Below are 16922 nucleotides of genomic sequence, written 5' to 3' on the forward strand. Positions count from 1 at the left end.
TTTTTAATGAATAGATGTTTAATTAAACACGATTAACCGCATTTTCAAAAGATTTTTTTATTGGAATGTTAATGTTGTATTTAAAATCATGCAAGCATTAAGTACTCACACAAAGGAATCCGTATCGTATCTGAAACACTACCACACTGTCTGTTGACTTCTTCCAATCTCTAGATTGAGGATTAGTTCGACTCATTGGAATATTATCAATAGGTATTAGTACTAACTTTTGACGATGAAAATAATATGATTTTTATATATTATAAATATATGATATGTAAATGTAATAAGAATTATTACAATTCGACTCGACATACTATCAATTGCTTTTTGAGATATTGAAACTCAGATAAGGAAGTCTGAGAACTCAACAACCTCAAGAAGGGGTCACCAACATTCATTTTAACATTTTGATCAAAAATCAAACTCAAATGGTTTTTATTCATGGTTACGAACTAAATTGGTTTTATATTGGAAGACGATAGTAGATCGTACGAAGCAGATTGTAGCATGGTAGTCCGGGTGATGGTCGGTAGAAGAAAACTATCTAATAGTAACCTGATTAAAAAGTACTTTATTACTGTATTGCCTTCTAATGTTTTTTGTAATGATCTATTGATCTCTTGAGATTGTAACGTGTACATCGACCAACACTGGTACATCCTACCAACAAGGTAGGATAAATAAGATTTAATCACGTATACCTTTCTTGCACTTTCAGTTCGACTTATGCTTATCTGTAAATGAGATATAGAACAGTAAGATGAAGCGTCTCTAAAGGTAAAGTGTGAAACGTCTCTCTCGTAATAAACATAAAGCTTGTTTCTTTATTATTTTTCATAAACATTCATTTTATAAAAAAAAAGTGAAACGCACGATATAAAGGAAGCACTCGTAGTCTACCCTCCATTTAAAATTTTGAATGATCTGATTTCAAAATTGCTAATCCATCCCTATCCCTACACGTTTAATCTGAACGTCCATCTTTAGTTTTACTATCATTCCGACTGATCTTAGTGTAGGAACAGAATAAACTAGAATTTTTACATGAATACATTGGTCAAATTATTCGACAAAAAAAAATACAAGGCAAAGTAAATATGTGAAGACAAAGAACAGTTGTTTTATAATGTTATTTAACTCGCATTATTTAACCATCCAATTTAATATCTATTGAGACTTTGTAGAGTGGAAATAGAATATTACGAAATTGAATATTCACAATAAAATTATTTGAAAAATTCTACAGTAACGCAATCGAACACAATAGTGGTACAACAAAAACTTTATTTACCCAATGCCTAGAAGACTTTCTGCAGCTAAGAGAAGAGCAACAAAATGCCTTTTTTTTATTAATTTTTTTTTTTTTTGAGTGTTTTTAATGTCGGTTGACTTTAATTTGTGAAGACATCCACGATGTTATTCTTAATTATATTGTCACAGGATTTATAGTTCATAAAAATCATGTCAGTTTTTTTTCCTTTATGCTATGAAGCAAAATCTGGGGATTATTTTCTCGTAAAAATCAACGGGCGCTCAGCTTATCCTATTTTTACATTGAAATCTGCCATAAGGCAGTCTTGATGAGTGAATTAGATTTCACTGATAAAGGAAACTTCCCTTTCGATGAAAGTTATAAGTGTTGTTCCTTGATCCACAATTGGATAGATCAGTGTGATCCCAAAGTGAGGTACGCGCAGATTCAGGCAGTGCCCTATATTATTTTATACCCAGGATCTACTTAACCAGGTTACACTTTACTTACTAAGAAGTAAAAAGAAATCTGCAAAACTTATTATTTTGCGCATGAGATAGCTTCAATGGGTGCGTAGGGATGATTTGATAAGAAAAACGTGTTGAGGATAGCCTCTTTTTCTGTATTTGAAGAGGGGTCTGAGGAAATTGGGTCATTTGGAAAGGGGTAGGCTGTATTTTTGGTGAGTCTATTGGTGACGGGGCTCACCAGGTTGAGTCAGATAAATTACTTGTACGCAATCGAGTCTGAGTATTTTTGTGTCTGCCATCTGTGGCCGTCCTGTCGGTGTCAGTGTCTCGAACAATGGGTTTGTGGAGTACTGAAGGCTGTCAAAAAAATTGATATGTCTCCTTGATATAAATTCTGTCTAACCTGAGATTTTTTTAATTTTCAAATCCTCTTTATTTATATATAATTACAGTTACAAATATATAATATAATACATAGTATATATACAGATTACATACTGACTTTGACTAAGCTGAGAAAATAATTGAATATTTTTAATAAGCAGTATGTGGATAAATATATCCGAGACCTGAGGTTTTTTGTCACCCGTACGAATTTGCCTGATCCTCTTAGGATGTCTAGTTAAAACACTGATGGCCTAAAGTTAAGAAATCAGTGAGAAAAACAGTCGTAAAAATGTGGCTGTTGCATCATTTTTCAAATTCCGTTTCAAATCCATCACTATCAGCCTTGACAAAAACATTATATCCTTTTAATTATTACGACCAGATGTAGTCAAAAGGAAAAAATATATAAATGGATATATATTTCATCTATTTTACTGGAACTTGCTGTTATCGACTTGAAATTTTAAAAACTATCTTCATTGTGCAGTTTAAGACTTTATAAATAATTTATATTTATCTAAATAAAATTTAATAATGACCGAAAAACAAATATATAATGAAAGTACCAAAGCGTAAAAAACAATCGCCGAAAACTGACTGACATGGTTAAAGCGGCAAAGTATTTTTAATTTATATTTGACAAGCTATATTCATACTAACTGATTTTAGTTATTATTTTTATGTAGACATATTTTATCCCTTTAGGATGAAAATAGCATCATGAATATCATTTGTTGTTCTTTCATTTTCAATAATGAACCATTGTAATGAAAAAAAAAATAAAATAAAATATTTTTGGTTGCAAAATACTCAGAATTTGAAAAGAAAGTTTTAAAAAAAATCTTCCGTTCCTAGTACTGTGTACATTATCATTCGTCCGTGGTTTTTTTCGTATCTATGTGGCCAGTTTCGTTGTGATTTGCCACTTAAGTTCCAAGTTATGATGATCATCGCATCTCTTCATTGATATCCACCATTTTGTTTCAAAATAGAGGCTGATTAGTAATTACATTTATTTGTATTAGTAATTACATATATATATTATCCACGGTCAAATGTCTTCTTATCAATGAGTATTGTTTGATCAGTGGTGTTCAGTTTAATTATTCTTTTTGCTTCATTTAATAAGTTTTTCCTCCGCGTATCAAACACTAAAATTTAAAGAATCGATGGATAAACTTAAAGTGAGAAGATTAAGGATGTAGGTAGGTTTTTGGTCTTAAAGACGAGGAAAAGAAAAACACCGAAGATGCATTGCCTTCAGAATGTATTATAAAGCCACTCGGTATGCCAATAGGAGGTATGAGAGTGCCTGGAAAACCTAAAGATAAATCTTACTAAGAAATTCATGAGTCTCTTCAGTTTCATCTGCAGGGCTAGATCGTCCTCTGTAGACAATGCAGCCGTAGTTGAAGTGGGGGAAAACAAGAGATAGTACAAGAGTCCAAGAGGAGAAAAAAGTCAGTTATTCCAACCCAATCTTTTATTACTTTAATCAAAACTATGTATAGTCACTAGTAAAAATGGATGAGTCTGACAACTATAGTTAGGGGGTTTATGATATTTTCCAAAATAAATTCATAGAATATTAATTTCTAGTTCATAGGAAAAAAATATTAGAGTTATGAAAAACTATATCTTAGGTACTATTAGTTTGCCAGGAGTCAAATTGAAGATAGTTTATTGTACTATAAAGTACTTCATAACGTAAATCTTCTTTGGGGTTGTAGTTTTTATGATATTTGCTAATAAACACGAATTTTACATTTGAAATTTTTTCCCGAACAAATAGAAATCAATTATTTTAGCGAATATAATAAAACTAAAACTTATCTTCGTAGGAGTCTTAAATAACGTCATAAATTACTTTATAGCTCATTAAACTAGATTTAATTTGAGCACTAATAGACATCTGTACGTCTCATGGTTCCTCAAATATAGATTTCCTCCAGTAAATTCACTAACAAATAATTTTTCAGTATATTTTCTATAAAATGTTGCTTTTAAAAAGCTATATCTCGGGAATTCTTGAACGTTAACAGATCTGTTAGAGTTCATATTTTAGTAAATTTGCTCTACTTTAAATGATGTTCTATTAGATTTTCTAATATTGTAGATAGTTTTAAAGATATCGATCTCCGAATGAAAAAATAATTGTTCATTGTATTGAAACTGACGCCATTTTTTATTCCCCTTAACTACACGTGGTAGACTCGTCAATGTTGACTATTAATTATATCTAGTTTTCATTAAAGTGATAAAAAATTAGGGTGAAATTTATTTCTCATGTGCTCTACTACTTTCCCTCTGCTAGACTAAGACGATACAAGAAGCAGACGGATATTTTAAGGACTAGAATCATTAAATCTTAGCAATTGCTTAAGCACATTTATAGATTTCGTATGTACCGTATTCACCGATATTTTATATAAACCTGGATAATAGATATTTTATACCGATTATATTTATTATGATTGATATGATAGATTATATTTATATTTTTCTGATATAATAAAATAATTAACTTTTAATTTTATTGCCTAGGAAGTTGATTGTTCTTTTTATATTAATATGTTGAAGTGAAAATATAATATCGTTAGAATATTATCTACTTTTACTTCCATTTTTCGGCGTGTTTCTCTATCTTATAATAATACTATTCCGTTTTATTTAATGTATCCTTTTCTTTTTCGAAATTATGTTTTATGGTAACAGAATTCAAAAATATATTACACCACTGTTTAAAGAATGAAATGAAATGAAAAATAGTTTATTATTCTGGGACTAGGTTCCTTTAGAACAATTACAAAGGTAATTTTAATTTTATATAAACATATATTGGCCAGTGTGGACAAACTTAATTATAGCTTATATACAGCGAAGACAAAAATAAATTAAAAACTTACTGACTAAATAAAAAGGTAATTACGAAATATCTGTACTATTATAATAATGGGTTAGATTGGTCAAGTAAAAGATAGTTAAATAGAAGGGTTTTAAACGAGGGAAGGGTTGGTACATGACGTATGTTAGAGGGAATGGAGTTCCAGAGATAGGCAGATCGGGTAAAAAAAAAGATTTATCAGTGGAGGGTAGATGTCAGATAAACGTGACCTGATAGTTCGGGAATGGATTGTGAATTTGAATTGCAGGTTTTCTAGGATAACTGGTAACCAGAAGACAAAATTTCGAAAAAGAAATGGAAATATTTAACAACAAAGAATAGTATGGTAGAAGATGAGGAAACACCACACATAATATACTAGAAAATCATATCAATATATCATAGAAAATATAATATACTAGCAGACCTGGCAATGCTTTCCAATTGCTAGATTTGGGGATCTATAAAGATTATTTGAACAAAAAACAAATAAATAATATATTTAGTTAAAATTAAACATAAATTATTATTTTTATTTACATACTGAATTAATAATTGAATTAATTGCTTATCATATCTATTTAGTTTATATTGGTAAATAAAAATATATGCAATTAAATTATATGGTAATATTATAATATAAAAATATATTGTAATAATATATAATTGAATCGGTAAATAAAATATCTGGTGTCTCTATACGCTTTATTTACCGGTTTTTATAAAACTGTAATACAAAATTAATTCATCTCTCATTTCTAATATTGGTCCAATAAGGATGTTTGTACGTAATTAACTATCATATAGAATCTTTGATGGACAGCTTTCAGGTAAGTTATGATAAAAAATAAACAAAATTCAAGGAAAATAGGCTGAATTCTACAGTTTTTGTTTTTAAATATGGTTAAAAGTTCAATATGCTGTCAATATCTTCGCTAATAATTGTCCGAATCCAATAATTTTTATATTCGTTAGCTGGGAATTTAACTACTATTTAAATAATAAATCAAAATTTAAAATATATTATTATTAAAAAAAGTTTCTACATAAGCTCAAACAATTTACACCAAACTTGTAAGTGGTTTCGGGCTCTATTAACTGCAAACCGAACCTAACTTAGCAGATTAGAACCGGACATATAAAATAAAACGTTATTCTTTATTTGAAACTTATATTTTGCTCTTATAAGGGCATTAAGTGTAAATAATGTTAAAATAGGTTAAAAGAGTAAACTGAATTTCAACTAAATTTGGATAAAGTTATTCAGCAGTAATTGGATAAAATGCAGAGGAATTATGAACAATTATATGAGCAACGGTCACTGGAAGAAAAATAAATCAAGATGAAATATTTCCTAATTTTTAATTTCTTTGAAAAATGGTATTTAAACATTTCAGACGACGCTAAAATCCTCAGGTCGATTGTGTAAATATTGTATACATTATTTTATCATTATGTTATTTTATTTGTTTATTTTTCATACAGATAGTTTGATTATGCTCATTTTGTTTGTATATATTTTAAGAGAGGGTTTTTTATATATATATATATTTTATTTTATTTATTTTTGTATGTATGAGATCATTCATCACTATTACCTATTGCCCACAACTGTGTGGCAGATTGTAATATCTATCAATAAATAAAAAAGTATTAAAAAAAAAATTCTTCGGAAAGAGGCGAATCTGTTGGTATACAATATATTCTAAAGGAAATATTTTTCACCTCAATACTTCAATATAAAAATAATTAGCTATTGTGTAATAATTTATAAGGGTTTTTTTTTACCCAGCAAGTATTAATCTTTTACAGGAAAAGACTTAAGCTTAATCTTTTACAAACAGAGATAGTATAATTTCCTTATCACTTTCCCAGCTACCGATCAATAGCAATTGGTGATAAAGGATGACATATTGGCAGGTTTAAGCAAACACTTGTGGATTGTATAAATAAACCGAAAACCCCCAAATTATCTGAAAATATATTTGTATTAGAAAATGAGTCAAGGTTTTGAAAAATGGATTAAACTGCTAGCTCCTGCATTTTTCAGTTTTCCCTACATTTTATATCAGGTAATATAGAGTAAAAAAAATCAACTTTACTCCCTAAATGTATCATAACATAAACTATCATTTTATCAATATAGTTAAGAAAAACATATAATTTTATAATAATTTATAAAGTATACATTGTACATGTTAATAGATTTTATTTTAAAAAAAAGAAAGCTTATCAGGATTAATTTTTTTTTGTTTTGGTTTAATGTTTCCAAAACACTTAATACTAATCGCCTAGCTTTATAAAAGTTATTGATGTACATAACCTATTATCTGTTGCTACTTTGAATGACGGATGGTAATACAGTGTACCGAGTATCGTGGTGGGATGTCATATAACACTGATGTTGAATTTAAAAATTTTTGACCGGTTAACAACGGGCGCCGACAGAACTAGTCCGGCCGACAGTTTTTTTGTAGAAGTTTGGAAACTACCGTTGAACTACAGGTGACCCATAATTGTTAAAACAAATAGCTAAGATCAAAGCTCTTCCAGGGTCAGAATGTTGCATTATAGCAAACGAAAGCTCATTATTTCAAAAATATTTAACCAAAAAGAGACTGCAATTTAGCAGAACTGACAGCATGTAGACAGTGTAACGCACCACTAACTGTTAAACACTTACACTGACAGACTGCAGGCATTTGATAGACAGCGGATTGTCATACCTTTAAACCTAAGCGAGCCATATCTTTTATCCTTTTCTCTTTTATTAACATTTTGCGCTCGCCGATACTTAAGTGGTGCCGAAACCTGGGAGCTTAAGATACCGGAGTAACTTTTGTTTTCAAGAAGAATTTTTTTATTTTTTATTTTGTCGTCTCCTTTTATTTCATAACAAATGTGGCCAGTAACGGAATCGTGAGAGCAGCAGTCCTGAACCTGGAGGATTGGAAACAAAACAATCAACCTCAAGCTCCCGGCAACCAACCTTTTGCTGCAGGGAACCCAAGAGAAGAGATTCAGCCACTACCAGAAGCTGGAAGATTTTAGAAAGCTGGGAAGTTTGTTTATGAATTAAGTACGACAGAGAACCGCCTAGAGGAAGACAGGAGAAGACACCTACCGCAGATGCACCACTCAAAGATTTAAAAATTGACATATTTACATGGAAGGGGTACAAATGGGTGACCATTATTGACCTCTTTAGTAAGGCGGCAATAGGGCACCAGGTCCAGATGCTTCGGAAGCAGTATTGGAAGCTCTCCGCTTGTGGTTTCAATTCTACAGAGTTCCGGAGTCTCAACACACCAGGGCACCCGAAGAGTAGAGGAGGCATAGAGCGGCTTCATGGCACGTAGAGTGATCATCTTCGACTGTATCAGGTTGACCAGGAACTAGAACTGGTCGTGGCTATGCCTAAGGCGATTGCGGCATATAATCATTCCACACACCAGTTGGGGTTTTCGCTATTTGAGGTTCTCTTTGGGCTTCACGAACACCGGCAGGACTATAAAGGCACGACGGCTGACGGAGTAGAAATACTCTATAACCACATTGCTCGAAGAAAATTATGGGAGAAAGCACGGGGAAGATGAAAAAGGAAAAAACCAGGAGGGTGGCGCGAGAAAATTTAAGAGTCACAGACAGGATGCAAGCGATCAAAATTGGCACAATCGTATATAGAAAGTTGGTAACAGGAATAAGGAGGTACAGCGATATGAGGGCCCATTCAGGGCCTCAATCATTAGGAAAAATAATATAATTACTATAGAGAGTATCCGAGAACCTAAAAACAGTACATACTGAACAGTTAAAACTTCAGGCAATGACAATATAGAGACTGGAGTGTTCTCATATCGCCTCCAGTTGAAATGTAGGTATTTATTAATTTTTTTATGTTTTGTTTTAGTTTATTTCTGGCTTGTAATTTTATTTTATGTTGTCCATCTTATTGTACCAAGAATCTTTTAATTTATTTCTAAGCTTAATTTATGTATATAGATAACGTTTACTTTTGGTTTGCTTGTGAGTTTTTTCTACTGTGGTATTGGTATAGGAATTTTTTTCTTATCTCACTTAATTTTATTTTATTTTTGTATATTTCTTAATATGAAATCAGGTTATATGTTTTAGTATGGATATGATGACATTAGGAATGTTCCCGAGAGGACAGTAAATATGTAAAGGCAAACAGGTGTTTGGTTCTTTGTGGATTGTCTTATATTAATGAAAAAAAATTGACCTGGCAGTCTCGTAGAAAAACTACGGCCTGGCATGGGATTTTATATATTTCATTTTTGGATGTTATAGGCCAATATTCACTAACAGCACTCAAATAAAATTTTCGGCTCAACTTGGGTGAATTGTGATGTGGCTTCACTTTTCCTAAAACAATTTTTGTAGTATTTTGTTAGACTGTTTTATTCTTGGCTGGAAAGAAAATTGTATTCGTTGTTTTTTATAGCAATAGAAAAATAAAAGTTTTTAAGATAAAGGTTTTAATTTCGCCTTTACTAGTCTTTATATTTTTCGTGAATCACAAAAATAGTGACATCAACTTTCTTTTAAAACTGACTCAGCACTATAATTTACTTCAATATACGACTTATATTTTTTTTTACATAATATTTAAATAATGCTCGACATGGAAAACATTTAATTCACTACAAACCTATGGAACAAACTTCGACCATCGCCATGGTCAAGAACATGTTTATAAGTCGTTCATCCTTCCATAGTTGGGGTACATAAGGACCTTAAACAAACAATCTAATCCTTGAAGCCTCAGTTTGTTATCTTATTTAGATGTTGGAACATATCCAATTCTGTTCGAGTTTTTGAAAAAGTTATTGTCAATCCTCTGCCATTATGATACCGCTATCACCAGTCCCTATATATGGATGTAGCGGTATGGTAAGCTTTTTAACACATTCCTTCCCAATATATTATATATATATTTGAGTTAAAACATACCTGAACCCAGAAGCCTCCGTTGTATTAAGTATGATTGCAAGAAAACTATATTTGTATGCATAATACAAATATTGTTGTGTGAATTATAATAGAGAAGGTTGAATGTGATTAAAAGTTTAATTTAATGTGAAGACTACTACTTAAGACTACTATCACTTTCTTATCATACTCAATAGTAGTGCTAAGTTAATCTGTAATTAAAAGTTTTAAAAAATAATGGCAAAGTCACATCAAAGGGTAATTTGACTGAAATAAATGACCTGGGTAGGATAACCTGCAAAAAGTTTTTAGATATATCGGATGTAAAGTATAAATTTATATTTAAGATTGGCATTGAGGATGGCCGAATTTGCCAAAACGTCAGACTTATTAAGAAATAAATTGTTTTCAGACTAAAATTGGATAAAATTTACTTATTTAAACAATAAATTTTATGTGGTCTTCGCTCGTATTGTAGCTATCGATATTTTTTTCGTAGTCTTCAAATTCTACCAGACAAATTATTAATATTTGAATAAGAAAAACTAAACTAAAATCTGAGTTTGAAAAGAAAAACTAAAGTTAAAATCTGAAATAGCATTGACTCTATTTTGCAATTTATTCCGTATGAATTCCATGCGAGCAACATAAATCATTTAACATTAATTAATTGATTAGCATTCAGTACAGGGTCCCGAAGTATAAAATCCAGCTCATAGAACATACATCTGTAAATAATTTTTCATAAAATAATAATAAATGACGCCTGTTTAAAATATTAATTTTTCATTCGGATCTCGATATCTTTAAAACTACCAAGAACACTAAAAAACCTACGAAAACATTATGTAAAGTAGAGTAAATTTGCTAAAATATTAGACCTAATAGAGCTTTTTGCGTTCATTAGTTCTCGTGATATATATTTTTAAATAGCAACATTTCATAAAAATGTATTGAAAGACTATTAGTTGGTGAATTTATTTTGAAATAACTACATCTCAAGAACCACTTGACGTAAAATTATATATTAATACTCAAATTCAAGCTGAAAAACTAAACGAGATAAAATTTAGAGAAAAAAAATTACAAAAATACTTTTTTCTTTTAACTTCTTTTCTATTTTTTCTTTTATTTTTTCCTATTGAATTAGGGGCGTTACCTCTTTTTTTTTAATCAGCCCCGATGAAGCTCCGAAATTTAGGTCGAAACGTTGGCACAAATACATAAGTTTTACTTACTCCCAAAAATCTTCTCATATCAATCTTCGGTCAGCTATAAACATGTGCTATAAAAGAACAGCTATAACTATTGATACAAAATCTTCTTGTCCCATTTCATGCACAACAAAGTTAATACCTTTCTGACACTTTTTGATAATGTTGTAATAATCCGGACAAACAGTAAATTATTTTTTTGAAAGTCTTTTCTCTTACGCAAAAATCTCTATCATTTAGTAAAAAGGAATGTTTTGATATTAAAAATTTGTTATCTATGATTTTCACATTATTTTCAACAGTTTGGACAATTTTTAGCAATTTTAAACATTTCTTAATTTAAATATAAATGGACTTTGGCCATTTTCAAAATAAACGGCTGAATTATCGAACCAACTCTGAAATCTTATGTGTCCAGAATTATCGTATTTACTCGAAATCTAATACTTTATCGATAGATAACTTGAAGTTGAACATGTAAACACGGGCAACTGGAAATAATTTACTAATGAATTTAGGCCACTTTCAAAATCAACAGCCCCATGTATTGATATATGTTGGACGAAATTCGGGAAAAATTTTTTTTTACTAATTGATAAATATTACAAACTGCCACAACATTGGTGGGCAGTACATATATAGCAATATTCATACTAAAATAAAAAAATATATAAGTTAATGAAAAAAAATAAAGAAAATCTCTCTCTAAATATATACAAACAGAAGGATAAAGTAAATAAACATAATCAACCTATGTTCATGAAAAAGTAAATAAATAAAATAATCACCATTTTAGGCACATTTATACTCTTATATACAATGGACAAAATAAAAAAAACGCAGAATTTAATGTTGTGTGATTTAAATCAGAATTTGTTATCCTATAGTTTCCAATTGGAACCACCGTTTAGGGGTATTGGTAGAGAAAAAAAAGACCTGATTCGTTTCTTAATTAAATTTATTAGAAAATCATTAAGAGATATTAGCAAGAAATGTTCCGTGTTAAGTGTAGTATAAACTAATTTTTAAAATTATATGCAGATGTATTTTATATGGTATAGTATTGGAAAAGGGGTGTGTCTCCAATATTTTTTTCAATCAGGTTGGATACAGGTCATTTCCTCGATTTTTTTTTTTACAAAGTAGAATACACCTAAAGAGGTCTGTCTGTAATCTTATCGTGCAATTGAAATAATCGCCTGATAGGTGGTATAATAGCAAAGTGAAAGAATTTCTCTAAACTTGAGTTACAGTTTATTTAAAGCATTGCTGTTGAATTTTGCTATGGTAAAATCTTGTATTGTGTATCCTTTATGATATTTTTCAGGAGTTTTAAAAGATTTATCAATCTGAATCTAGGTTTAGGTTCCGTGTGCGTCTCATTAGTTAACAATTGTACAAGACCTCGGTGGAAAAAAAAGTCAGTTATTCCGCTCCCATTTTTGATTAGTCAAACTTTAATGTTAAGTACGTATGATTGCTAGTTAAGGAGTCTACTCAGTACAGTTAAGGGAATATAAAATGGTGGCATTGAAAATGTTAAAAAAAATTAATTTTCCATTCGGAGCTCCGTATTTTTGAAACTACCCTCAGCACTAGAAAACCGAATAGAACATCATTTAAAGCAGAATAAATTTTATAAAACATGAGCCTTAACAGAACTGTTTACGTTCTACAGTTCCCAAGATACACTTTTTTAAAAAAAACAACATTTTATAAAAACATATACTGAAAAATCAGCAGTTAGCGAATGTATTGTGGGAAATTTATGTCTCAGGAACCATCAGACATACAGATGTATATTAGAACTCAAATTAAAGCTAGTTAAATGTGCTATAAATTAATTTTTGAGATGTATCTTCGTAGGAGTAGTAGGTTTTGATGATATTTTACAAAATAAATTCACAAAATATTGATCTATAGTTGTTCGGAAAGAATTTTGATATATGAAAAACTATATTTCAGGATCAATTAGATGTATTTATGTCTGCCAGCACTCAAATTAAAGCTAGTTGAATGTACAATGAAGTAGTGTTTAACGCTTATCTTCGTAGGAATATGAATTTTTAATATGAATCTTTTTCCAAACAACTTGAAATCCAATTATTTTAGCAAGTTACATGAACACTACTACTTCTACGAATATAAACGTTATATACTACTTATAGCACATTAGACAAGTTTTAATATGAGTGCTAATAGACATCTGTTTCATGGTACCGGATATATGGATTTCACTAACTACTGATTTTTCAGTACATTTTTTTGTGAAATGTTACAAAAAAAAATTGTATCTCGTGAACTATTAAACGTAAACAGCTCTGTTGGAGCTCATATATTTGCAAATTTACTCTGCAATAAATGTTTTATTAGATTTTCAAGTGTTGGTAGTTTTAAAGATATAGAGCTCCGAATGTAAAATTATTTTTTTTAACGTTTTGAAACAGCTGTCATTTTTTATTCCCTCTAACTATACTTGGCAGACTCATCTATTTTGACTTATTATACCTACTTTTCATTAATCAAAAATTGGAGTGTGGATAACTGACTTCTTCTCTTTGGTTCTTGTACTAGGGAGGATGGAGATGTCGGACACTGATTTCGACTTGACTTATTTCGGCGACACTATAGAACAGGAGAACGATACGTAAAGTCGAGCCCATAAAATATACACATGCAAAAAAATTTAGAAATTAATTTCTAACTTATAAAAGCGCATTTTTGGCGGTTCTAAAATTCTTATTAAATAGTTAATTAATTGAATAAAGTAACTAATTAGGTTTTTTTTTTCACCTATAACTCTTACACTGTGTACCCTAGCTCAAGAAAAAGTTATTGTATACAAAATTAGAATTATACTTTATTGGGACAGAACATTATTTAGATAAAATATAAACAAATTAAATAAAAAGAAACATAGTTTTATTATTTGACATCAGTATGTACATGATGATAAGTTATAAGTACACAATTAATAGTATAAATATTAAAATAACACAAGAGGTGACAATTATTTGTTCCAACATACCATCGTAATAATGATGCAATTTTAAACAGAACAATAGTTAAATAGATCACCAATAATATTGTAAAAACCTAAACTAACTACACACTGTTTACACTTTTGAACTGATAGGTGTTATCGGAGACATATGGCTACCTGGGGGATTCGAAGCTGCCTGTGGTATCACCGAATTGCCAATACTCTTTACTTTAACTAAAGTATCGATGCCCGATCAACGTTCATCCATATTCTAGCCAAAGTCAATCTATTAAAATATTTTTTTATTTTTTTAAATATTTATTTATTGCTATTTACAACTGTACATTATAATACATTTAGTAAATCTGATCTAAGTTAAATTGGAGTGTTAGAGGTGTGTAAAGAAACTACCCATTAGTAGCACTCTAATGACATTTTACATTAGCTGGTCTCGTGGCCATCTTCTTTTCAGGTGCCTCGGAGGATTGTTAGGAATGGAAGAGGATGCAAGATTAGAAACTAGGGGGTTTGAGTGGTTAGAGAGTTTATAATGGAAGGAGTGATATCTGGTTCGGGCTAGATCGGTTATATAGGGAACATTAAGGTCTTTATGCCTTCGTAATAAGGTCTTTATGTATGATTTTATTTGTAACAAAGTAAGGAGCATTGAGGATTTTGGATTGTAAGGGTTGAATACGAGAGGAATTCGAAGGTTTAGTGGAGCCCTAAAGCTCAACTCCATATGTCCAGATTGGCCTTATTACAGTTATGTAGATCAGTCTTTTGTAATGTGTTGGAAGTTTAGACCGTTTGTCTAGTAAGTGCTGTATTAGTCGAAATCGACGTCTATTAAAATATAGAATGCCTTTACGTGAAAAACTAAAAACGTCATAATAAAAAATAATTTAATTTAAAAAATAAACCCGAATACGGAAATATCCCTATCGTATACATCTATTTCTCCTAAATAACGGGATGTTATTGCATAACTACTCAAACATGCGAGTGGTTTTTGTGGTTTGTTGTGTCCTTTTATTAATATTAGAGTAATTAATTAATTTGACTCACATACGATTTATTCGTTTATTCACTAACAATTTTAAAAACCAGTTTTATATCTTTTGCGTATCGTAAACGATTGTGTTATCTCTGATACATTAATTATCCTGATAATATGCATTAATGAACAACGTGTAGATTTCCAAATCGAGTATATGTTATCGTGAATTTAGTTTTCGTAAATCTTTATCTGATGTTTATTACAGAATGACGTAAGTTAATGGAGATTACTATTGAAAAACACTTTAGAAATTCAATGTTATATTTCTCATGGTAACCAGTACTCTAAAAAAACTAAAGTTCCTATTGGCCGTGGTGGTAGAATTTGTTACGGCACCTTGGCAACCTCGAGCTTGTAGCGCCGGCGATTTGATTACGTTTTGGGTGGATTGACATTTCGTGGCCGCACCATGGAATGAAAACTCGATCTTGTTACTCTAGTTAGAATAAGTTGGTGCTATACTAACCAGAGTGAGAAGTCACATCAACAGAAAATTTATGATTAAAGCATTAATAATTATAGCAATAGCTTAAACAATAATAGAGACAAAAATAATAAAATTAAACAAATTAATATCGTTTTGAGTGGGAGCGTAAGAGAAAAGAGGAGTGCCCTTCTAAAAATTTTGAAATTTGTTTAAAAGAATATACTGCCTAAATTGTATTTTAAACAATATTTGTTTTTTAATTTTAATCTGTTATAGTTAATACAAAATACCTCAAAATACTTTAAAAAAACACAAAATAACAGACTTCAGTTTTCACACGTTTGTTTGTTCCAGAGAGGCAAACATGGTGGGCGTCAGATTTTTGTTGGTTACTACTACCTATTTAAAAAAAAAAATATTTTCAGTGATATCTGATAAAACATAACATTATATATATATTACATATACAATATATATAAGATAGATCTAGTTGAAACTGTGTGGGGCAAAACGTCTCCAAATAAATAGATAACTATATTTTGTTCTCTTTGACTGTAGCCCCCGACCATCTTCGTATTTTGAAAAAAATAAAATATTTTTAAACTTTTTCCACAAATTGTAAAAATATTATTTGAAAAAGGATATATATATATAACAAAATATAGTTATCTATTTATTTGGAGACGTTTCGCCCTACACAGTTTCAACTAGATCTATCTTATAACCTGAACAGCCCTGATCTATCTTATAACCCTTAGGTGTTTTTATCGTATTCCCTTAATTTGCCAACAGTTATATTTAGGTAGTGCTGTAAATCGATAAGATGGATAATAAATCATGTGAGGGGCACGGGGAGAAGGACTCTAACAGGTGCATAGGTAACCGGTAATGATTAACTGCACCTGTATTATACGATTGCCAAACTATTGTAAAATATCAAAAGCGCAAGCCTGTGGATGGATTAATTGGATTGACTGGTACAAGCTGGACGGAATTCGTGGCAGATCCGTCGAGTGAGCGTTTTTGGGCATTGATTGAAGGGCGTTTGTGCAAGCGCTTCTGATGCATTCACTCATTTGTACTCCATATTTTAATTAGTTGAAGAATATTTCCAACCTCCCGAATGAAAATACCATAAATATAAATTTATAAAGACATTAGATGTCTGGGTAATTAAATTGATAAATTTCTAAATAAACTGTTAGAACAAAAGTTGAATTTGTAGTTATAATTATCTTGTAGCATTTTGTTTCTATTCATATTAAAAAAGTTAATAAATCAAAAGTAAT

The 16922-nt window shown here is 30.4% G+C and overlaps 2 protein-coding genes across 6 annotated transcripts in view; one reads left to right on the forward strand and one right to left on the reverse strand.

Moving 5' to 3' along the window:
• LOC106685973 (phosphatidylinositol 4,5-bisphosphate 5-phosphatase A) overlaps positions 1–142 on the reverse strand; it is a 98156-nt gene extending 98014 nt beyond the window's left edge. Inside the window, exon 1 of the mRNA XM_067050740.1 lies at positions 110–142. The gene's annotated coding sequence lies outside the window, so the exon portion shown is untranslated. The remainder of the gene's footprint in view (positions 1–109) is intronic.
• The window catches only part of LOC106685971 (galactokinase), a 48806-nt gene that overhangs the window by 4091 nt on the left and 27793 nt on the right, over positions 1–16922 (forward strand). For 2 of the 5 annotated variants that reach the window (XM_014429014.2, XM_014429019.2), the window contains exon 2: positions 6872–7068. The exons of 1 other annotated variant lie outside the window; for it this stretch is intronic. In XM_014429014.2, the coding sequence (XP_014284500.1) occupies positions 6994–7068 (75 nt within the window). In that variant the 5' untranslated portion in view covers positions 6872–6993. Of the gene's footprint in view, positions 1–6871; positions 7069–9808; positions 9911–16922 lie in introns of those variants that run through there. 2 more of the 5 variants (XM_014429015.2, XM_014429016.2) reach the window with 2 other exon arrangements.

The sequence above is a fragment of the Halyomorpha halys genome, unplaced genomic scaffold (genome assembly GCF_000696795.3).
Source record: "Halyomorpha halys isolate HHAL.00 unplaced genomic scaffold, Hhal_1.1 Scaffold761.1, whole genome shotgun sequence".
NCBI classification, from domain to species: domain Eukaryota; kingdom Metazoa; phylum Arthropoda; class Insecta; order Hemiptera; family Pentatomidae; genus Halyomorpha; species Halyomorpha halys.